Source organism: Oryzias latipes, chromosome 11 (genome assembly GCF_002234675.1).
Source record: "Oryzias latipes chromosome 11, ASM223467v1".
Taxonomy (NCBI): Eukaryota; Metazoa; Chordata; class Actinopteri; order Beloniformes; family Adrianichthyidae; genus Oryzias; species Oryzias latipes.
Window position 1 is genome coordinate 20,000,009 of NC_019869.2, and position 22,574 is coordinate 20,022,582.

Genomic DNA, 22,574 nt, shown 5'->3' on the forward strand with positions numbered 1-22,574 from the left:
TCACCAAACAGGAGTGCGCTTGTTGGAAGTCCAAACCTCTACCACTTGAAAGTGAGCCCTGGAGAATCTGTCAAATGCTTGACGTGAGACCCCATACTTTTACAGAGTCTTCTGATTGGTCAGAAACTTAAATAACTTGCACTACAGAAAACAAAGTTGTGGAGACAAAAACAGGATTTGCAAGAAAATGTTAAATAAAAAATATCAGAGCAAGAATGGTTATTCTGACAAATAGAATAACGGAGTTATTGCCGTTTATTTCTCCATAGAAGTCAATAGCATTTATAGCTTCTTAGAGCCAATTGTTAACTTCCTCTTAGGAACGCAAGGAGGAGGGGTTTCCTCAAACTAATTTTTATACAGATTTAGCCTTATCTTTTCATTTTATATATATTTTCAAAGTCCTCATGTCTGCGGAGACAAACCATCGACTTTGGTCAGATAGGAAATATTTGAGTTATAATGTTTCTGAAGTTTTTCTCTTAAATTGTTTTTGGCTGGATAATTAAAAACCTCCAGGAAAATCTAAATTGTCTTTTTCTAGCTGACTTTGTATTTATTCAGCTAAACTCTACTGAATCTGTATTGAATTAAAAAAAAATCAAAACAGTTTTTTTCTCTTTAGAAAAATATTTTCTCAAAACCTTTCTGATGGGTTTAAATGTGGACGTGCAGACACCGGCGTGCTGTAGACACGCCCCCTCAGTGAGGACGAGGCTCCACAGCTCATCCAACCTGATGAGTGACTGAAGGAGAAGAAGCACCACAGGGGAAGGAAGAGTCTGGAAATCTGTGTCACTTTTTATTGAGGGATGGGGGATCAGTGGTACAAAAAAAGGACAAGAGAAACAGACTGATGTGAGGGTGGTGGTCGCAGCGCCGTCACTTGGCGCCCACGGTGAGCTTCTCCATGTCATGGATGCCGTCCTTGTCAATCAAACGGACGTTAAAGGAGTGCAGGTTCAGGATGAAGCGTTTGTTCAGCTGCAGGAAGAGGATGATGAGGAGGAGGATGTCATTGTTCAATGTGAAAGCAGGAACCCAACAAAAGCTGAAATTATTCTCCCTGTAGATGTATTTTGGGCTCCTATGATCATTGATGTCTGTCCTCATTTCTCCCTCTGGTTCCTAAGAGAAAGACTCACCTCCTCAACGCACTTTCTCAGAATGTTCATGGCCTCTTCACGGGTCAAATCTGCATAAAAATAAAATAAAATCACGTCTGTAACCGACTTAAGTGACAGTGATGAAGGAAAGGAAGAACCAGGAGAGGCGGAGGACCTGGTTTGTAATCCCGGTCCAGGATGGACAGAGTGAGGAAGGCTCCATAGCCGTGGGCAGCGAAGGGCGCCTTGGCCAGAGAGGACAGGTAGTCCATGTAGAAGAGGCCGGGTCCGTCTGCGTCATCGTAGCCTGCCAGCAGCAGATTCACATGGTATGGCGTCTGCGCAAAAGCAATATATGGCAAGCCCAAAGGGTCAGTATCACACACATCACCATCAAATGCATACTGTAACCCTGAGGGTCAGACATTCCATAGATGTAGTAGTAATAGTGCTGCACCTGTTCAAAATGATCTATTTTCTTTTATAAATACTTGACTGCAATTTATTTCCTTAGCTAAAAATGTTGTGCTTTTAAATTAAAATTCTTAGTTAGCCCTTTTGGAATTATTGAAACTTCTCAAACAGTTTGATTTTGAGAAGGCGCGTCTCCCTTTAGTGAAATGAGTTGAAATGAAAGAACTTTGTTTTTAACAATAGATGTTAATGCGCTCCAATTCCAAGTCTTCCAGAAAAACACATTACCTTTATTATACATTGACGTGTGGGAAACAATTTAAAAAAAGGATTTCCTTTTGCTCAATTGTTTTGGTGCCTTAGATTTACCGTCAAAGATGTTGCCACATGTTAACAGAGGGGAGTTTTGTATCAACACAAATGTCAGCAGCCTTTGATTTCATTGTTTTTGCTGCATGTGTTCCAGTTTGGCACTCACCTTTTTACCCCCCCCCCCCACCCCCCCTTCATCTTTTTGCTTTTGAGCATTCTTCCTTTTGTTTAAGTAAACCTAGAAACGGACAGTAGCAGTTCCGATTTTTGATCCTCTCGACTTGCCATACAACACGTACCACAAGTAAGCAAGTTTGCCTTTCACTAACGGTTGAAGCTCTAAAAAAAAGTGAGAAAAGAAAGAAAAATTTGATAAAAACTTCAGCAAAACTTAACATCTGTGCTTGTGAAAATGCTAAATGCAGTTAAATTATAATAAGTTTAGAGGTTAAAGGGAAAAAAATTATTTAGGTATTTAGGTTTGCATGTTTAAGTATTTTTTTTTTCAAATAGCTTAAACTATAAGATATTCCTCTGATGTAATACTAAACTAAAAATTGCTTCACCTAGTAAGAATGAAAATGTCATAAATTTGTTTTCAAACAATATCCAGACGGCTTAGAGGATGCTGAATTCATATCGATGTGGTTCATATTTAGACAGCTGTTCAATGTGGGCGGGGCTTCGTCACAGAGACGAGGAAGAGTTAATAGTAAAAGAAATATTCAACGCCTGTCATACGGAGACCGATGACGGGGCTCTTTGTTGTTTTCTTACTTTTCTTTGATGCTTTATGGCACAGAAGCTACCCCCCCCCACTTGAAAAGTGCAACTCTTTCCTCCTCTGTTCGTTCGTTGTACACAAACGTCTCATTATCAGCTTTGATATTCAGCTTAGCCAAGTGACGTACAACGAGGCAACTTCAACGCAACACCAGCAACAGAGAAGGGGGGGTTTAAAAGGGCGTCTAGGACAGAGGAGAGGGTGAGACAGGGAGGGAGGGGTGTCACTGATAGTGTGACATCTGCTGGGAGTCAGCACCCCTGTCGCTCCTTCATCGCTCCCTCCCTCTTCAACCCTTCCTCCTCCTCCTCTCTCTGCCCTGGAGAAACGCCAGGGCTCATTAAAACTTCTAAAGTCGCCCCTCTTTAACCCCCGCCACCCCCCCCCCCCTTTTGAATTATATCTTTCACACTCGCAGCCTCCTTCTCCCTCCCTTTGTGCAGTCGTCGTCATTTTGTGGCTTAAATTTCTTCGAGTAAGGACGCAGGAATAAAATGTAAAAAAAGCCGGGGTTTGAAAGCTGTAACACCAGGTGAGCTGTGAGGAGCGACCAACTGCTCGCCGCTCACAGGTGCGCGGCGGCGCAGCTCCCTGCGGAGCGCTTGTTTCGGCGCGCGTGAGAAACAGGCTGTTTGTGAGAGTGTCAGATGAATATCTTAATGCGAGCGCCAACTCCTCTGTGAGCCGGCAAACACCCCAGCGGCACCAGCCGCCCCCACCCCCGGCAGCTGTCTCACTGGTTACACTAACAACAACGTGGACCTGGCATGAAAATAACCTCGGAGAGTCACCTCAGAAGGAACCTTGTTAACCTGCCACCTGCACTCACACCCACCTCCTACCCCCCACCGCCTACAGCAGTGGCTCCTGCTCACGGTCGGGGCTGACAAAAGCCTCACCTGCGCTCACAAACCCCATGAACGGCTGCTTTTGAGGAGCGGATGCGACAGAACTGAAACGTCCCTGAACACTGAATGCAACATTCAGGTCACGGCTTCTAAGGCGCCAGCGTGGTTAAACAGAGTGAAAACACGAGCCCGAGAGGACGGCAAATGGCATTAGGACCGCGTGACAAATCGAAAATCTATCACAATCACGGTATCAACCTGAGCGATACGTACATTGCAGAAGACGGCCTAAACTGCCATAAATGGTTCCCTTAAATCTTTAAATTATACATTTACATTTATGTTTCAAGGCAGCCTGAAGTTTTTAACAAATCAAATAGATCTTTACATGTTTGACCAATTGCACGGGCCTCTTCATATCGCTGACCAATCGCCCTTTTGTATTAGATGCCCAACTCCTATGGAATTGTGGGTCATTTGGAGTAGAATTTCAGTTTTGTTTTATTTAAGTAAAACGGTTGCAGTGAAACGGAAACGATGTTTTAGTTGTTTTGATCACTAAATTGCACATCGCAAGTAACTCTTCAATCTTTAGTGCAATGAATGTAATTCTTTAAAGTGTGGATGCCATGCTTTGAACAACTTTGTCAAATAAAAAAGCCCTTTAAACGCTGATTCTATTGATACCAATAGTTTGCGTCGAAAAAAATCCGAAGCATATGAATAATAGACATCTTTCGAAGGAATCAGAGATTTGGATCTGCCGCTAGAGCGCAGGCTGGAAGTGAACCCGATATGACCTGTGACGTCATGAAAGGCGTTGACTTTCGCAGTTCCGCTTCGGACAGCATGTAAACAAAACAGGTAGTCTTCGTTTCTCTCGTGTTTAAATCTGTTAATCATCAACATGCCAAGTCTTTGTGTGGCAGCTGGATGTAGCAATACATCTAGTGAAAGTGTATCTGTGTATAAAATTCCCAAAACAAGAAACGCTGCTGAAAAGGGGAAAGTTCAAGAAGGTGGACGGCGAAGGATTTTTCCCTCCAGATCTGCAGGAGAGAAGTCTGCGTTTTCGAAGGGACAAAAACCGGGACACAAACGAAGAATTTTGAACGGAGAGTTGGGAGGAGGATCTTGGCTTCTGAGTCGAGGAAAGGCGGGTGAGCTGGAAGCGAGCGAGCCGTTTTCTGGGTCGGAGAGGACGGCGCTGGAGTCGGGAGCTGAGGCTGCTAAGCTAGTGTGCATCACGATGGATCACATTGAGGCGAAGTAGTCGTGTTTTCTGTTGTCCTTGGATCCAACTGGAGTATTTCAACGCACTCAATGTTTTGCAAGAGAAGCAACAGGCCTGCAACGTTTTTTTTCTTTTGCTTTTGAGGTGCCGGTACCGTGAGTAAACTGAACTGTGTGTGTGTGTGAGCGCGCGCGAGCACGAGAAAAGGTTTCAAACGGGTTCAAACGGGTAAAACTGTTAATGTTCCACAGTTGTTAATGATATACAGTGACTTTGTTAACTAAAGAGTAGTACCATCTGGGAAACTTTTATTTTGTGACATTTATTTTGTAAATTGGGTTGAAAACCAGTGTTTACCTTTGTTTAGATTAGGCCAAAAGGGGACATTTTGAGTATATTTTAGGGTAAGTGGAGTAATTTAATTTTATACATTTTTTAGACTTACTGGAGTCTAGCCGAATCTTCATGCTGGCTATCGTCATCGGCATGATCACTAGACCTACTACTTTCTGCTATATCCTCCTCACTTTTGCAAAAGGTTTCGAATCGATACGGTTGCAAAAGTGACTCATCATCATGATAATCTCCGCAACTTTCCTCTTCATCTTTCTGTTCATCTGATGATAAATCGCTAATAGAGACGGTAGCATCACTCTGTGCTTCGCTATCGGTGCTAGCCATGTTGTCTGCCTTGTCTTCCTTTCGTTACGTCACAAACAGGGCGGCGCGAATTCGGCGGAATGCGTGAAGCCGGCGGCCGTCCTCGTTGTTTATATTGCGTTTTTCGCTATTTATTCTTTTTCGAAAAATATTAAAAACAATCGCAACATGAAATAGAAACTATTTACTATATTTTGGCTTATTAAAATAGGCCATGTCACCCACACTTTAACGTATTTGAAGCTCGGAATAGCAGCTTTGCCATGATATGCAACACTTTACAGGGGTAAAGTGTTTTCGCAATCGCTACTCTAATTTGCGCCCATGTACAAAAATTTACCAAAAAGCGTTGCATACATCAAAATCTGTTGGAATTACATTAATTGTGTGAACGGTTGAAGAGTTACGGTAGTTCACTGGTTCACTGTGTGCTTTAGTTGCTGGCAACAGATTTGGTGTTCAAAAAGTAAAAAGCTAAAAGTGGAAGACAAATGTAAAAAAAATAGTAAGTCCCAAAGAGCTTAACATCGTTTTCTGTTTGCTTTACGTTGACAAGTGTCAAGGCTTTGAAATACATTGCGAGTTAGCACAGTGAACAATCAGGCCAGATCTGGAGTTAAGCTAATTCTCAGAAACCCAGCCTCATCCCGACTCGTCTAAACTCGTCTAAGCACAAGATCGCAGACGTCGCGCTGGACAGCGATCATCAAACACTCAGTGCAAGCGCACAATAAAAACATTTCAGTCAGAATACTTTCTTTTGCCATTAAAGTCCTTAAACTCATTAAATGTAGCACATAAAAGCAAAGAAGAGTAAATCTCACCATCAAATGGACTCCGCCCACTGCAAGATATTACCATAGTAACCGTTAAATGGCAAATCGAACTTCCCCCCTTCGTTAAATGAGTTGAGTTTTTCATGTGCTGATTGAAAGTTCACCGACATCTTCATAAATCGATCTGTGGAGTGACTTTCCAACCAGGACATTAAAGCCTAGGATATTTTAGCATCACTTAAACGGTTTCAAAATAAAAGTCTAAAAGGTTTTGGGGTATAAAGGTGGGTGCGATCAATTTAAAACAATTTAACGTTGTGTATTCCTGTGTGAAGGCTGGATTGCTTTATGTGTCACATCTTGCGTATCTATAAGTGTATAAATTCAATATTTATATATTTCATTTATATATATAATTTTATATTCAGTTAATGTGTTTTAATATATTTCACAGTAAGCATTTTTCTAATATTCAGTTTTTAAACAGATAATTTGTTTGTTTCCTCCTAAGCTGTAAATAAAATCACAAACATTGTGTTTCGTAGCAACATTGCTGCTGGAACAGATCACTTGTCAATAGCTGTTTCCTCAGCTTTAGTCTGGATCTGAACGGGTTCTGGAGCCAGTCAACGACACCGAATCTCAACTGCGACACAAATCATGATCTGGATGCGAATTCTGAATCTTCCACCGTCTCCCGGCATTTTTCTCCAGTCTGCGTATTAATTATTGTACGTGTGTGCAATCCTCACTAATTATTTGTGCGCGTTGAGCGGCTCTGCCAGAAGATACCTGCCAGACCCTCAGTGTGCAGCAGAGAGAGGCTGTTAGGTTTCTCCTCACGTGCACGCTCATTTACCCACATGCACGGCGAAAAATCCACACGAACATAAGCTCATCCTCTGGCTGAGGCAGCTGAGTGAGTGTACGCGGGACTCCCGGGGTTTGTGGGGTTGTTTTGCATGTGAGCACGGCATGGCTGCAAAGAACTACAACTCCCAGAGGTCTGCAGTCGCAGGGGGACAACATTGGCGACCACACACACTTGAACACACAAACCAGCATCAGCAGTACCTTGACTTTTATCAGAGTTTCAGAGAACTTCTCTTTTTCAGTTGTCTTTTAAAATATAAAACAAAAGCATTGAAATTTCTATAAAAAGGAAACGTTTAAAAAACCTCATCATTTTGATGTTAGAAAGCTGTTTTTCTATGTTCCATGTTTGAAATTCCACGCGTTTTTCATGAAAAGCTGTTTGTACACCGCAGTGAATTGCAGCCGCGCTCCGGAGGTTGGTGGAGAGCGGGCATAGCTGCGGGACAGTGTGGGATGAGGAGCGCGGACGGCTGCGTCTCCTCCGGCACTCCTGAGGACGCCATATCGCGGAAATCCGAGCCGATCACCGTGAGGCAGGAAAAATAACGGCTGAGTTTGAATATCAATGATCCCCTCCTCAGTCTGTTCAACCTTGACTGAACAAACCCAACCTGCTCCTGAAGTCCCTGCGGTGTGCACGCCAACTCCCACTCACACTTCAGTCTGTGCGCTGTTGTGTTCTGCCACCCCACCCCCGGAGGCCCCCCCACCCCCTCCACTCGGTGTGTCCCACATTCCCTCCTCTGCCACACTAATTGTTTTTCGTAATTATTTTCACCCTTTGTTATTGTGACAGGCGGCGGCTGCGCAGCTCCAAATGAATCGCAGCCGCCAATCCGACATACGAGTGGCAACAGGAGAACACGGATCAAGATCTGGACGCTCCTTCCGTCTCGCATCGCAACAAATCAACAGCTCATTGATGACGCTTCTAAAATCTGAGAAAATTAGCTAAAATAAAAAAAACAAAGAATTTCCTGTGAAATGATGCAAAAATCCACAATATCTTCACTAAAAGGTACTTTTGGCAATAAATTAGCAAAACAAAAAGCTGAAAAGTAAATCATTGAAACAAATTAAGGCAAAAAGCTGAAGGTTGATCTGCTGTAATTGGTAGAAAAACATCCTCCGGACATCCAAAATTACTGTCAAACATATGCAGACTGCTACCAACGTCCATTATTTCATCATCTTAGGCACATTTTTTCTGGGTTAAGTTTCACCTTTGAGATTCCACAAAAACCAATTCAGCACAAAAAAAGGGAAAAATACAGATTTAGATAAAAACTATATCTGCTCAAAACATAAATGTATAAGAAAGAAATACCCGTAGAGGCTGCATAATCAATAAAAAAAAACAGATTTGCAGATATAAATACTAACCTCCCCATACAATTATTTACTAAAATGAAGAAAAAAATTCCCTAAACAATGAAAAACGCACTAAAAATGTTAACATAGTTCTTAAAAATAAAAAGGGGAAATAGTGAAGAAGCTGAATAAATTACACTGGTTTTAGAAACCAGTGGCACAAGGACAGCACTGAGTAGCTATAAAGATTTGTCCAAATTGTTAAACTAAAATGGTATTGGTTTCTAGACCTGAGGGTTTCCTTACACTGGAAACAGAATCGAGGAGGAAAAACGTTCAAAGCTCATCTGACAAAACCTTTTCTGGATGAGAGACTAAATCGGACTCGCTGAGGTTTTGGTGATTAAGAGTGCAGAACACCACATGATGGTTTTTATGTTTCACAGCGCAAATCAGTTTCTGTGGATTTTAGCGATGCAGACATTTCTGGATTCACAAGCAACGTATGTGACTTCAAAGCTGTGATTCATTATTGTAAACTTCAGGAGGGACCTCCATTATTTAGCGTTTAATGCTTTGGTTGATTTTTCTGCTGTATATCTTAATTACCAGGTGCGTTCAGACATTCTGGAAACATTCTTTTTATACATCTGTAGCTCATCTTCATTTGCCACAGATGTAGATGTTCTCCTAAAAATGTATTTTTTAGAACCTGACTTGGGAAATGTGACACAGTGTGTGAATTTTTTTTTTAATCTACAGGATAAAAATCTTCTTTTTGGTAGATTTCTGTCTGAAATCTATCCGAACTTCAATATTTTGAAGAAACTTTGAAACTGGATGAGTTCAGACGCTCGATGACTTTGACAGGAATTAGCTACTGATTTTTATCGGCACTTTTCCTGAAGCAATATGAGATTGCTGTTCCTAGAGGATGGATGTAATTTATTCAGAGGAGAAATTAAACTGTTCACACAGTCGCTTTTCCTGGATGAACACGGGGAAAAGCTGCAGACGTTAACGTGAGGGTCAAAGACGGGGGAGAACGCCACAAGTGTGGCAGATGTTCAAATGGGTTCCTTTTGACAGTGCAGTTCAGTCCACATGAGCAGGAAAGGGTCACTTAGGCAGGATTACACAAATTATGTTTTAGATTAGATGTGAATAGATGAATTCCTCACAAGCTGCAACAGAAGACACAAACACTTGCAATCTTGACACACTTTTAACCACCACCAATCAATGTAGTTTTCCTATTTTATATATATATATATATATATATATATATATATATATATATATATATATATATATAGTAGCTATATGTGTTTTTCTGACAAAATTGTATCCTGTTGTTCTGTTAGATCTCATAATAAAACCCCTACATGTTTCTTTTTGTTAATTTTTACAATCATTTTTGGAATTACATGCTTTCAAATTGATTTTTTTTTTTTTTTAATTTTAGTAAGAACACATCTTTTTGTGAGTGTTAGAGATGCTATTGGGTAAGACATCCGTCCATGGGGCCCTAATACGTTTCCCTAACAAAGTTAATTCAAGCAACACCCCTGAAAACGAGTACAAAATTCAAAATGTTTCTCTAGTGTTCAGTTTCAGGAAATGTTTATCTTTAAATGCTAAAAGTGTATTTTGCTCTCATGCATGGTTACCCTGCTCCGTAGGTAGTCTGCCAAGTTCTTCCGTGTGAAGTTTGCTGCTGCAGATGGACTCAGTTCGTAACCTTTAGGGGAGAAAAAGTTTCATCAATGACTTGTTCTGATCCCCTGATGAACCACAGACAGCTGCTCTGTGTAGTTTCCATCCTACCGTTCCTCATTTTGTAGAGCTGGACATTCTTCTGGATGTACTCAGCAAACTGCACCGTGTCTCCTGCTTCTCCCACGCACAACAGCAGGATCTTCTCGCTCAGTTTGAACATTTTATCATAATCTGGTGGATCAAAAAAAAAAACACCTTAGAACTTTCACTTTCACAGTTAGCCTGCATGAGGCTGCATAATCTGCTAATTTTAGAACAAAACCAATTATACAGAAAAACACCAAAAACTCAAATCGGGAGCAAAACTGCACCGATTTTTAAGCAAATATCCGCAAAAATAATTTAAATCGAACGCAGATTAGTTTCATTGGTTCGATTATTTGATATAGTGTGGCCAAGTATAAGAAACCAACAACAAATTAACTGTAAATTCGGAAATAAAAGCTTGATTTAACCAGATAAAATCTCAAAACGCTTTGAACTTTACCCCCCTAAATCTAAAATAAAAATCGGCGGAGCGGCTAATGCTACAGCTAACGACGAGCTACTTTACCGTGTTTCATTTGGATTATGCTGCTGGCGGCCACATTATCGGCGGCGACGAGAACAAAATCTGGTCCCTGGATTCCGATTAAATATTCCATCGTGAAAAACGCGAATAAACAAAAAAATGTAAGAATAATTCGAGGAAGCAGCCGCGGACAGCCGGGTCTGCTCAGAATATTACACAGCAAAAGTTCAGCTAGCTGCCTGTCGCATACTGGTGACGTCAAACCGCGCGACTTGGGCGGGCGATTTGAAACGCGGGAGTGTTTTTGTTGTGTGTCACCGAGCGGAGGGCGTCCGTCATCGGGGGAATTTTGAGGTTACAGCCAAGCTGTGTTGACCATGAAGGAAGGGGAGACTCACAGCGTGATGGTGGAGTCCAACCGACACATAGACCCGCCGCGGAGGCGTTCGCCGCGGCTAAGTTCTACCCTGCAACCGCCGGGGAAGATTGACACAAACATGGCCGCGCTGGAGGCCGTCCCGGTGAAACGGTCCATCACTCTAAGGAAAATAGCTCCGAGAAAAACCGTTACCTCCGCGGAGCAGGACAAGGAGAACACACCACGGCGAACGAGCAACAGACTAGGGCAGAAAAAAGAGGTGTCCACTCCTGACTTGGTCCCAGACCGCAGGGCCTCCGCCATCTCTTCGGCTAAGAAGAAGAAACAGGCCTCGATGCCGTCCCCGATCTTGCCTTCCTCCCCGCCGACCTCAAACCCCGCAGAAAAGCCGCCAGCGACCCCGGAGGACGCAGAATGGGCGCGAAAGGTGCGCCGCTCCTACAGCAGACTGAGCGACAAGTCCCTCCACAGCCCGGACTCTCGCGATACTTTGTTCGGCTTCCAGCATCTGCAGACACCGGAGGTGAACCGGGCGGCAGGGCAGTCCAGGAGCGCTCTGGAGCTTTCCTCCATTTCTGCCCTGAACTCTTTCACGTCTCTGCTCGATACCGACGCCGGCGGTGCGGCCGAACCGGACCCGAACATCCCTGGAGTGGCTGTGGTGAAGGAGAGGAAGAGGAGGCGGAAGAAGGTGGCGCCGATCGACGGCGTGGAGCTGGACGTTCTGGTCGCCCAGATGAACGCGGAGTTCCAGGAGGCGGAGGAGTTTGAGCTGGTGGTGGAGTAGAAACTGGCTCTACTCAAGCCCAGGGGAAGCTTCTCAAGGACTGTGATAAAAATAATTCAAGAAAATGTTAAAAATGTCCAGATATTTTTATTCCTTCACTTGGTGTGAAATAGTTTTTAAATACATTTTCAGTATCACATTTGCTAGTCGTTTGTAACTTCAGTTTTTTTGGTTTATTTAAACCGGACTTTATCCTTTGGCAGAATTTAAGTGCTAAAACCGTTTACTGAGGAGCATTTCCCCAAGAATTACGTTTGGAGCTAAAAGGCTTTTATTCTGAAATGAAGCTTGAAAGCTTTTATGCAAAAGTCTGGAGATAAAAAGCTTTGAGTCGTAAAATTGGTGCTGAACAGCTCTTACTTTGAAGTTTGAAGATAAAAAGCTTTTATTCTGACGATTGGACTTTAGAAACATTTATCCTAAAGGTTTTGACTGGAGACGCTTTTATTCTGCAGTTTGGATTCTCTTTTTTTTTTAACTTTCCCAAATGTTTTTAGAGAAAAATAAAGTACATGGCATCTGTAACCAGCACTTTTTCCTCTTTAATTTTGTTTTTTCTTTCTAGTTTAAGAGAAATCCATTTAAGGTTGTTTATATCTTATATGTGTCTTTTAAATACATTTCTTCTGTTCTGTGTATTTGAATAAAAGCAAACATCTTTTTTTAAACATACACTTTATTTTGTTTACCCTTATTTGTACAGTTAAAGAGTTTTAAATTATATTAAACAACAATTTTTTAGAACTTTGCAGTGAAATATCAACTAGCTGCAGAAGGAGATGACACAGGAAATATGAACAAATAAACTATAACATAGCTAAAGAATTCAACTGAAAAGCCTTGAATGGCCTTTCATCAGATCCTGTCTCAAACTGTTTTTGTGAAGCTCTGAAATTGATCAGTACTGTAAATATCCTACTCTATGTTTAATTTAACCTTATGGCAATCAGAGCGAGCATGAAAACCCGTTTTCTAACTGTACATATGACAAAAAAAAAACTTTGAATCCTTTCAATTAAAAAAACTGAGGGTGAAAGGTCAAAAGCAACTGTAACCCTATAACCAATCAAAATCGTTTTTTTGCATAATATCCAACTAAATTATACAGTTTTGCTTATAGCAGCAAAAGTCTAGAATCAGGACTTTTATTTCAAGCGAAAAAATAAAACCAAATGCATCAAATGAATTTAGATGTACAGTCACAAAATGATCAGATGATAAAGAAATATGTAAATCTTACTAAGAGAAAATTAAGATAAACACGTAAATGCTCACACAGAAAAAAATGCTTTTTTTCATCTGCTCCTGTTTACAAAGAAAAAATCTGGATTGGAGTTTTCAGGTGACGCAAAGACTGATGGTTTTTGGGGGTTTTTCAGGCAGCTTTTAAAATTTTGAGCCCTGAAAGTCACAAACACGAAGTGACAAAATATAGTAAAAATCACAAGTGATTGACAGATCTATCAAATATTTTGAACAAACGTTTCTCTTTTCATCAATTCCCGGCTTTTATCATCTGCTGTTTGTGACTTTCAGACACTTGAAGACCGTCCAGTTCCCACACCGCTGTGGTTGCAGAGGTGCTGCTGGGACGGCTCAGCCGGTCGAATCAATGAGAACAAAACTGTTGACTGGAAACTGAATCAGGTCAAAACACCAGAGTGTCACTGTTCCATGAGTTTGTGTCTTTTTGTGTGTACAGGCTTCACAAAGCATTCTAACTAGCCCCCGCTCTCTCCAGCGATGACAAACTGCTGACTTAATGAGAGTGCAGAAGTTTTTTCCTCCCTCTTAGGTCTCTGAGGAGAGCAGGGTGTCATCCAGACTAACAAGACTCATCTCACTAACCGAAGCTCCTCGGATCAGCTGTCAAGGTGTGAAATGCCTGCTTTTTAATGACGTGTTAATAGCTTCGCAGCGGGATTGATGTCAAATCCATCAAAACCGAGCTGTTGCCGACATGTCAATCGCTGAAGCCAGCTCTTCCTTGCCGTGTTGCACTTGTCCGGCCTTCGCTTCGGCGTTTCTGATGTAGTATGATGCCGTTTGCGGGTCACGAACTCTAGGTCTCACCTAGAGTGTCACCTTTGACACGAACTTCAACCCAACAACAATCTTGACAAGGTCTCCAGGAACAATTAAAAATATACAGGAATTTGACTCCCCGCCTGCGAACTTGACTTTACAATCATTTTTTAGCTTTGACACTCTAAGTGAAGCATCGATAGGAGCAGATGCCCAGACCATAATAGAGCCTCCTCCGTGTTTCACAGTAGAGTCAGTCTTCAGAACAACAAGAAGATGTTTCCAGTTTTGTGTCACCTGTCCAAAGAAATTCTCCTGGGTACATACTGACTTATAGATATGCATTGTGGAAAAATATACCGTAATTTATTTTTCCAATAGTTGTGCTCTTTTTGGTAATTTCCACAAACCCCACTTTGGATCAAACAACTCCCAATGATCTGATTCAACACTGATGAACTTTGACCTTAGAATGAATCTGTAAGGGCTTTGATGGTCATTCTAAACCTTCTGGTTTTTGTCCGGATTTTTTTCCTCAGTTTCCTCTTGCAATCCTGTTCGTGGAGTTTATCTTCACCCCCGTGGACCCCAGCCTTCTGAATAATCTGAGCAGCTGCAGTCACAGCAACCTCAAGTTGTTTGTGTAGATGTTCACACAGTCTTTACCTTTAACATCTTTGGTGACGTATCACAAACTGAATCACAAACCACTAAGAGGAGCTGGCTGCAAACATCAACGGCCAGAATGAGAAGTTCTCAACTGGAACTGGAAGTCACTCCATATTGCTCAAAAAAACCTTTACTTTAACTGGCGACCCTAACAGTAATTGAGTTTCCATTACCTATGAGATTGCGCAAACTGGAATTGGGATAGTAATTTTGCCTAAGTGAAACTGTGGAGATAATTCAGTCTCAATAATCAGAAATGCACACAAAGTGTTTCACAAATACGTATTTATGCAAACATGTAATATGAATTCACAAATCCAAATGAAGTGTTTCACGAATACACACAAACCATTTCACAAACATAATTTTGAGGTACACTTGTAATATAAACTCACAGATCATACGAATTACAGAATGTGCATTTATGAATGTGAGAGAAATGTGTGAAATGGTGAATATTGAGACTCTTCTAACGTGCCAGGTCAACAAATGTCATCATTGGCTAATGAATCTATATATACATGACACACATTTAAAAAAAAAGGGTTTTGAGCTTGGAGGCGTATTGGTATTTGAGGCGTATCGAAACGGACATATTTTGCAAAACTGCAATGGAAACACTTCTTTCAGATTCACATGACCACAGGTAGCCAGTTTGTAGACATTGATGGCAATCTGCTTCTGCACAGTTGGCGCCACCAGAGATCCCACAGAATCACACTGCTCTCCAAAAGTTGAATTGTTGGATCCACAGCTCCTCTGTAAAATCACCAACCAACATTTCCCAAAATCCCTCCTCTCGTAGCCGCTCCCAGGTGTTAGGAGCTTGGTGCTCCACGGCCTAAATAAGACACCAATGTCTCCTTTGATAGATGATGAGGATGAGGAGGATGATGATGATGATGAGTGCTAGTGCTGTGGCAGAAATTAGAATGCTGTAGATCAAAGTATTGTTCACATCCGTTTTCATGTTTTTGAATGATTTATCTCGTTAGTTGGTTTGTGTTTACTCACATAGTTGATTTAATCACAGTGTAATTGCAAAATTTTGCTTTTTTTAAACATTTCTAGAATTTCAATAAAGTTTTGTAAATTCTGTAATGGAAATGCAGCTAGATTATTACTTTTCCTGTTTTAATCTTTAAAAAAATGGTTCAATTCTTAAATACTTTTTTTAGGTTAGGGAAAGTTATATAAGTTTTGTCTGGTGATGTTGGATGTCTGCAGGTCCAGACCGCTGATCTCCTGGAGATGTTAACAATAGATGAGTCTTCTTCCACAATGCTCCAGATTAGCCTGGATTACCCTCTGGGCCAAACTTGGTCAGTTTAAAAAAATATATTTTTATTTTATTTTATTTTTTTGTTTTTTTCCCTTTTTCCCCGTTTTTTGTTTTTGCTGCTGCTAATTGCTGCGACCCAAAATGAACACACAAAAAGAGAAAACATTCCAAATTAACTTTAAAAGCCCAAAAGAAAAATTCTTGGGTTTTCCAGCCATAGAAACAATTTAGATTTCTTTACATTTGATGTGAAACTAGTAACAGTTGTCAGCTAAACTCCTGTCCCATGTCTGGACTTCATTCTGAGAGATGACCCATCTCCTGGATTAGGTCTATAGGCCAAGTGTGAACCAGAACCGGGCCTCCAAACCCCAGTCTGCACCTGTCGGGTTTGAGTGGCACCTTGCCGGTTTGTGCTGGTGTTTACCCGCCTTCAGAGCGTCTAACATCACAGCCCCGGAGCTGCTGTGAGCACATGAGGAGCGAGCGTCAGCGCCATAATAACAACAAGCAGCGCTAGGAACTTGCGGTAAATAAAGCCCGCAGTCTGTACCTGCTCTTCGTCAGTGGGAGCTGTTTACCTCCGCGCGCTTGGGTTGGGTAAGGAGGGGGTGACGGTTTGAGTGACGGTAAATCCACAGTTTGTTCACACATTTCAGGCCGTGTTTACCTCCTCAGGTGCCATTTCATGCCCCCCCCCCCCCCCTACACCTGCCCCGGTTTCTTTCCTGCACAGGCGGCTGCCTTTTGTGTATTTTTAACGAGACGTTCACTGAACATTTTTTGGAGCTGCTGCTGTTAATTTACGGCTCACAGTGTTCCTGTTTTTTTTTTTATTAATTTATTCTCATATTCATGTATTTCTACCCCCCCCCCCCCCCCACCACCACCACCACCAAATCTGCCCGTCCTCACCCCTCGCACCCCCTGCATTCCTCTCTCGGCAGTTGTCGCTGGTTCAGCTTGACTGCTTCGTTAGGGCTCATCATTTGCATTCAGATTAATTATCTAATTACTGACAAATGTCCGGCGGCCAGCCCGCACTCGGGTTCGTCAGCTCTCAGCCTGTAATTATTTTAATCATTTACTTTCATCTGGAGCGTTCCTGCCACACTCCTGTGTTTAGAGGCCATTCTTAATTACCCTGCCAAGACACTCTTTCATGAGGAGGAGGAGGAGGAGGAGGAGGAAGAGTTTGTGTGTGAAAGAGGAGAAGGACCAACGGGGACACAATCCAGAGGCTGATGGCACACAGGAAGCTCCTCTCTTTTTCTAACCCCCCCCCCCCAAATACACCCCACCCCCACCCCCATTATACTTCCCCTCTTTTCCCCCTTTATCGCAGGCACACACAGGAATCGCCTGTGGGCTTCAGCGCTCCGACTGCTAATACACTTAACCGTGCACGCTCACACACACACACAGACACACACACACATACATCTCTCCATTATCTCCCTTTAAAAAAAAAATCTATACTCATCTGAGTGTGTCAGTTTGCGTCTCCACATCTTTCCCTCCATTATCCCAACAACATCCCTCAATCATCTCGCCGTCATTCCTAAAACAGCCCCCTGTTATACAGCGAGGCAAAAAGGTATCTGTCAATCACAGGTTCTGCAAGTTGATGAGATGAGAGAGGTCTGTAATGTTCATCATAGATTCACTCTAACTGTGAGACAGAACGTACAAAAGGAATCCAGGGAAATCAGTGTAACGGGGCCGTAAATAAGTATTTGGTCAATAACAAAAGTTTCTCTCAATGATTTGTAATGTAATTAGGGTTGCGGATGCCAAAGGTCAAAGGTTTCCTGTAGATTCTCCCCAGGCTTGCACTCTACCTGCTACTTTGGTCCATTCCCCTAAACAGATCCTCTCAAGAGCTGTGATCTCTTGGGGCTATAACTCAGATTTTCACCTCCCTCCACAGGTTATCTATTGGACTGGGTTCCGGAGACTGGCTCGGATGCTCCAGAACCTTTTGATGCTTTTATGTAGACTTTCCTCTGTTGCCCGGGCGATGTGTCGTCATACTGGAAGATACAGGCATGTTTCATCCTCAATGCTCTGACTAATGGATGGAAATTTCAACCCCAAATCCCCCCAAACCTGACCTCCGTTATTGTTAACTCTTTAACACAGAAGCTTTAGGAACAGTGCTGACATTCTTTTGACTCTCGTAAGTCTTCAACTGACGTGATTAACGTAATTCCAGCTGATTCTTTTGCAAAAGAGCTGCTTTGCACCGATATGCAACAGACTACATTAGTAGTCTGTTGCATATCGGTGCACAGCTGACATAAAAAAGCCGCTTTTCTTCGTGTAAGTAGGGGTGGGATTATATACATTTGCTTCTTCCCACTCCTTTTCAAGCAATAAATCAAACTATACTTGATTTTAGTTAATAATTTCTATATTATTTAATCTAATGTGAACTAAGTGTGTCTCGTGTGAATAACTGCAAAATCTCTATTTATGATTATGAAACAAAATTATTTTCCTTTTATATTCATGTTTATTTTTCTTTGTTGATGTTTTTTTTTATCAATGTGTTTCATTATTTCTGCAATCAGTTTGATATATTTGAGGAATGTTGTTGTATTGTTTACAAGCAATGCTTGTAATAAACCAATAAATCAAATCAAACCAGAATGAGCTGATTGACATTGATGGTGTCAACAGCGTAAAGGCCTGTTCACACCGGGGAGAATTTCGCCGGCGATTTTCGCCGACGTTTAACGCCTCGTGACTAAACAAAGGGCCCCAATGAGAGTGTGCACACCGACGCGAAAAAACGCCAGGCGTTAAAGCGTCAAAAAAAAAAAACGCCTCGGGTTCGTTTTTTTTTTTCGACGCGTCGCGTCGAAATCTACTCGACCAATGAGAACGGCGCTTTTGCTCACGTGTCTGGAGCTTCTGAAGTTACAGTAAAACACAACTTGGGGGCGCTCAAACACAAAACTGCCTTGCTGAGCACACATACCAGCGAAGAAGATAGACGCCAAGTAGCGTCTACACTGCCGCGAAGCAATAATGACGGACATTCTAAAATATCCCCGAACCAAGCACCAGTTGGAGCTACTGGTGCTTGAAATATTCATGTTTTCTTTGTTTGATTCTGACAAGCGTGTAAATACTTGCTCTCTTCTTCTGAGTGAAAAGCGACTTTAAGAAGCATAAAGTTGCGCAGCGCCACCTTGTGTACAGGAGTATTTCTGTTTTACATTAAGCGCCATCTAATGTCAGGGAATGAAATTGCATGTTCACTCCACTCATCGTCAGCGAAAATCGCCTGGGTGTGAACACAAAAAACGTGGCGAAAAACGCTGGCGAATAACGCCTGGCGAATATTCGTCCCGGTGTGTACGGGCCTTAAAGGCCCGTACACACCGGGACAAATTTCGCGTGCGATTTTCGCCGACGTTTAACGCCTCGTGACTAAACAAAGGGCACCAATGTGAGTGTGCACACCGACGCGAAAAAACGCCACGCGTCAAAGCGTAAAAAAAAACAAAAACGCCTCGGGTTCGTTTTTTTTTTTGACGCGTCGCGTCGAAATCTACTCGACCAATGAGAATGGCGCTTTTGCTCACGTGTCTGGAGCCTCTGAAGTTACAGTAAAACACCACTTGGGGGCGCTCAAACACAAAACTGCCTTGCTGAGCACACATACCAGCGAAGAAGATAGAAGCCGAGTTGCATCTACACAGCCGCGAAGAAATAATGACGGACATTCTAAAATATCCCCTTACCAAGCACCAGTTGGAGCTACTGGTGCTTGAAATATTCATGTTTTCTTTGTTTGATTCTGACAAGCGCGTAAATACCTGCTCTCTTCTTCTGAGTGAAAAGCGAATTTAAGAAGCGTTGCGCAGCGCCACCTTGTGTACAGGAGTATTTCTGTTTACATTAAGCACCATCTAATGTCAGGGAATGAAATTGCATGTTCGCTCGGCTCATCGTCAGCGAAAATCGCCTGGGTGTGAACATAAAAAACCTGGCGAAAAACGCTGGCGAATAACGCCTGGCGAATATTCGTCCTTTTGTGTACGGGCCTTAAGAGTTACGGCATGTCAAAGAGCGCGTGTCATTTAGGTGTCGCAGCGTCAAACGTGGCCCCAAATCATGACCCTGTGGTTCACTGAGGGTTTGGTGTTCATGGGATCCTATTTAGCAATAACTGCTCCAACAGTTGATCTCTTCACATCAAGCTGTTGGTTCTTTCAAGCCTTGCTCAAGATTACAGCCTTGGCCTTTGACAACTCTGGTTTTGGTCATGGTTGGAGAGGTTGTAACCTGTTCAAAGGTGTGGACAGGTGTCTTCTAAACAGATTGCCAGTTCAAATACCTGATATTACGACAGATGATAAGTGGAGGATAGAAGTAGCTATTTCAAGAGGAACTAACTGGTCTTGATTTTAGGAGCTAAATACTTATTTTCTGCTAAATTATTCAAATCAATTCATTTTAAAATGATTATTTCTTGGATTTATTTTTTACATTCTGTACAGACCAAACTCATCTTTTTAAGTGGAACAGCTTACAGAATCAATGATGGAAAATAACTTTTTTTTGCCTTTACCATCTGAGAATCATGGCACATCTCCACTTCACCATGCCCAGTTTCCTATCATCTCTCCATCGCTCATCATCTCTTCATCATCCCTCCATCATGTATTGATCATATTCCATCCTCTCTGATGCATTTCTTCACCATCTCTCTACCATCCCTCCATCTGGCATTGGCCATATTTTCATCATCCCTCCAACATTTTCAACATTTGTTTCACCCCAAAAACAACCCCAACACATCTTTCTGTCATCACATTGTCCTTAAACTCCTACAATATTTCAGTCCATGATCCACACCATCATTCCTCCATGTTTCCAACCCTTTCACTCGTATCTGTGCTTCCTCTTTCTGTCATTTATCCTGGTCTTTTTCTTCATGGAGGGTCACTGAGACTCCTCCGCTCCCTCAGTAATTGAGCTCTTGAATATTAAAGTCAGCAGGGATGAAAGTTTAATGAAAAGATGATTATCTACCACTTTATCGCCACTCATTCTTTCATCCTTGCTTTTCCCGTTCACTCGCTCTGAGAAGTTCCCTCCATCCTTGCATCCTTGCAGGAAGAGGAGCCATAATGTGCAGTCATGAAGGATGTGATGATGAATGTTAATGTCATTTAACGTCTACTTTAGGATTTTTTTTTTGTAGCTCTCCCGCTCAGTTTAAACACTTCAACCTTTAAAATGTCAAAATTTCCCATAGATTTCTCAATTGAACAGCCCAGATTTGATGCATAAAAATAAAAGTCTAAACATTTCTGCAGCCACCACAGGGTGGTGCCTAAAATCACTGACAGAAGGGTTTTCTTTGAAAATATTGACCATAAAAAGACCAAATTCAAAATAAAATGTATTGTGATTTTAAACAAAATGACACAACAAGTGAACCGTTTAACCCCTTTACTTGCTAACCTTCCTTCAAAATGAGCACACCTATAACAGTTTATATATTTTTTTGTGCATAACATTTTGGCTGGTGTAAAAAATGTTTTTATTTCGGCTCATTCAAGGATAAATCTTATTTTGTGTTTATTTGCAGCACGGAAACATTGTCGAAACACACAATCCAACAACGGCAACAGTACATTTTCTACTTTTCTTTGTGAGCTTCAGACATCTGTTCCCCAATTTTTACCAAAACTAATACATTTTTAAGCCCCATTTATCTTTTGTGAAGTGTCTCTTTTTCTTATTTAGAAAAACAAATTCACATATTACTGTACCACTAACAATCTTTTATTATAATAAGGAAACAAGATGTAAGGACCGGACTGAAATAAATTAACAACCACAGAAAATGAGTAAAAGCTTGTTAAAAAAAAAGCTTCAGGCAGTGTCACACAGCCATTACGTAGATTTTGTACATTTTCCATGTATGAAATTTGGTCTTTTTGTGATACATGCATGATAGATTTAAGTCATAAGTGTTTCTTGCGTTCTTCATTTGTCGATGTGCGCAGATGTCTGTCAAGGGGTTTCGGCCGATGGGTCTTTGCGTGAAATCCATTTTGAGCTGTTTAAAAGTTTTGGTCGGTTGAGAATTATGCAGTCTACGTGTATTTTACGCAGTTTATACACAATTGTTACGTAAATCTTACGCAATTGTGCGTGTTTTTTGGAAGATGGATATGTACATTTGTGGCTTTCCACGACTGTTCCAAGCATGTTTAATGGACTTTTAACGCAAGTACCACAGATGCATAACTTTTATGTCGCGTATATGGCGTACATATCACATTCAAATTATGTAATTGACGCACAAATCACTAAAATAATTGCATATAAACAGTCCAATAATCACGCACGATTCATGTTCTACGTTGATTTGCTGTACGTGTTCTTGTTTTGGGCTAAAATAGGTCGTTTATTTAGTAAAGAATCTGAATGGGGTTTGATTGACCATGTCTGTTCCACACAAAGTACTTTACCTCTGAAGATTTGGTGTTTTTGGACAGTTATCTGGTAGAAATAACAATTTTTGCATTGTGTAGTTGTGGTGCACAGTGATTTGTTGTCCAGCACTTTAAAAACCTGGATGACAGTTTCCTCTTGAGATGTCACCTTCCTGTTTCTTCACTTTCGGGGAGTCGAGTCCTGGATGGAGGGTAGGTTGGCACCAGTGATCCTATCTGTGGATTTGACTGTCCCCTGTTGTCTCTTCAAATGTGGAAGATGTTTAAACAGAACTTCCCGTTTTATTTTTTAAACTGAAATATTCTTTACTTTTTTGTTCAAAAGACGTACATGTTGAA

At 41.6% G+C, this 22,574-nt stretch overlaps 2 protein-coding genes across 3 annotated transcripts; one reads left to right on the forward strand and one right to left on the reverse strand.

Annotated features, from left to right (window-relative positions):
• Nucleotides 1-781: 781 nt before the first annotated feature.
• On the reverse strand, nt 782-11,435 carry psmb2 (proteasome subunit beta 2). Of its 2 annotated transcripts, none has more exons than XM_004074146.4 (6): nt 10,654-10,864; nt 10,149-10,271; nt 9,992-10,062; nt 1,282-1,444; nt 1,146-1,195; nt 782-984 (listed from the first exon to the last, which is right to left on the reverse strand). In XM_004074146.4, the coding sequence occupies exons 1-6, from the start codon at nt 10,742-10,744 to the stop codon at nt 883-885; spliced, it is 600 nt and encodes a 199-aa protein (XP_004074194.1). In that variant the 5' UTR covers nt 10,745-10,864; the 3' UTR covers nt 782-882. The 2 variants fall into 2 exon arrangements, with proteins under 2 accessions (XP_004074194.1, XP_011479432.1); XM_011481130.2 differs by lacking the exon at nt 10,654-10,864 and adding an exon at nt 11,183-11,435 and having other exon boundaries at nt 784-984.
• Nucleotides 10,870-12,449, forward strand: cdca5 (cell division cycle associated 5). Its single transcript, XM_004074147.4, has one exon. It carries the CDS (start codon nt 10,989-10,991, stop codon nt 11,775-11,777), a length of 789 nt encoding a protein of 262 aa, XP_004074195.1. The 5' UTR covers nt 10,870-10,988; the 3' UTR covers nt 11,778-12,449.
• The last annotated feature ends 10,125 nt before the right edge of the window (nt 12,450-22,574 follow it).

Coding starts and splice junctions, on each gene's coding strand:
- cdca5 (XM_004074147.4), top strand. CDS start 10,989: ATGAAGGAAGGGGAGACTCACAGCGTGATGGTGGAGTCCAACCGACAC.
- psmb2 (XM_004074146.4), bottom strand. CDS start 10,744: ATGGAATATTTAATCGGAATCCAGGGACCAGATTTTGTTCTCGTCGCC. Junction 10,272..10,653: donor CATAATCCAAATGAAACACG/GTAAAGTAGCTC, acceptor TTGATCCACCAG/ATTATGATAAAATGTTCAAA. Junction 985..1,145: donor TGAGAAAGTGCGTTGAGGAG/GTGAGTCTTTCT, acceptor CTCTTCCTGCAG/CTGAACAAACGCTTCATCCT.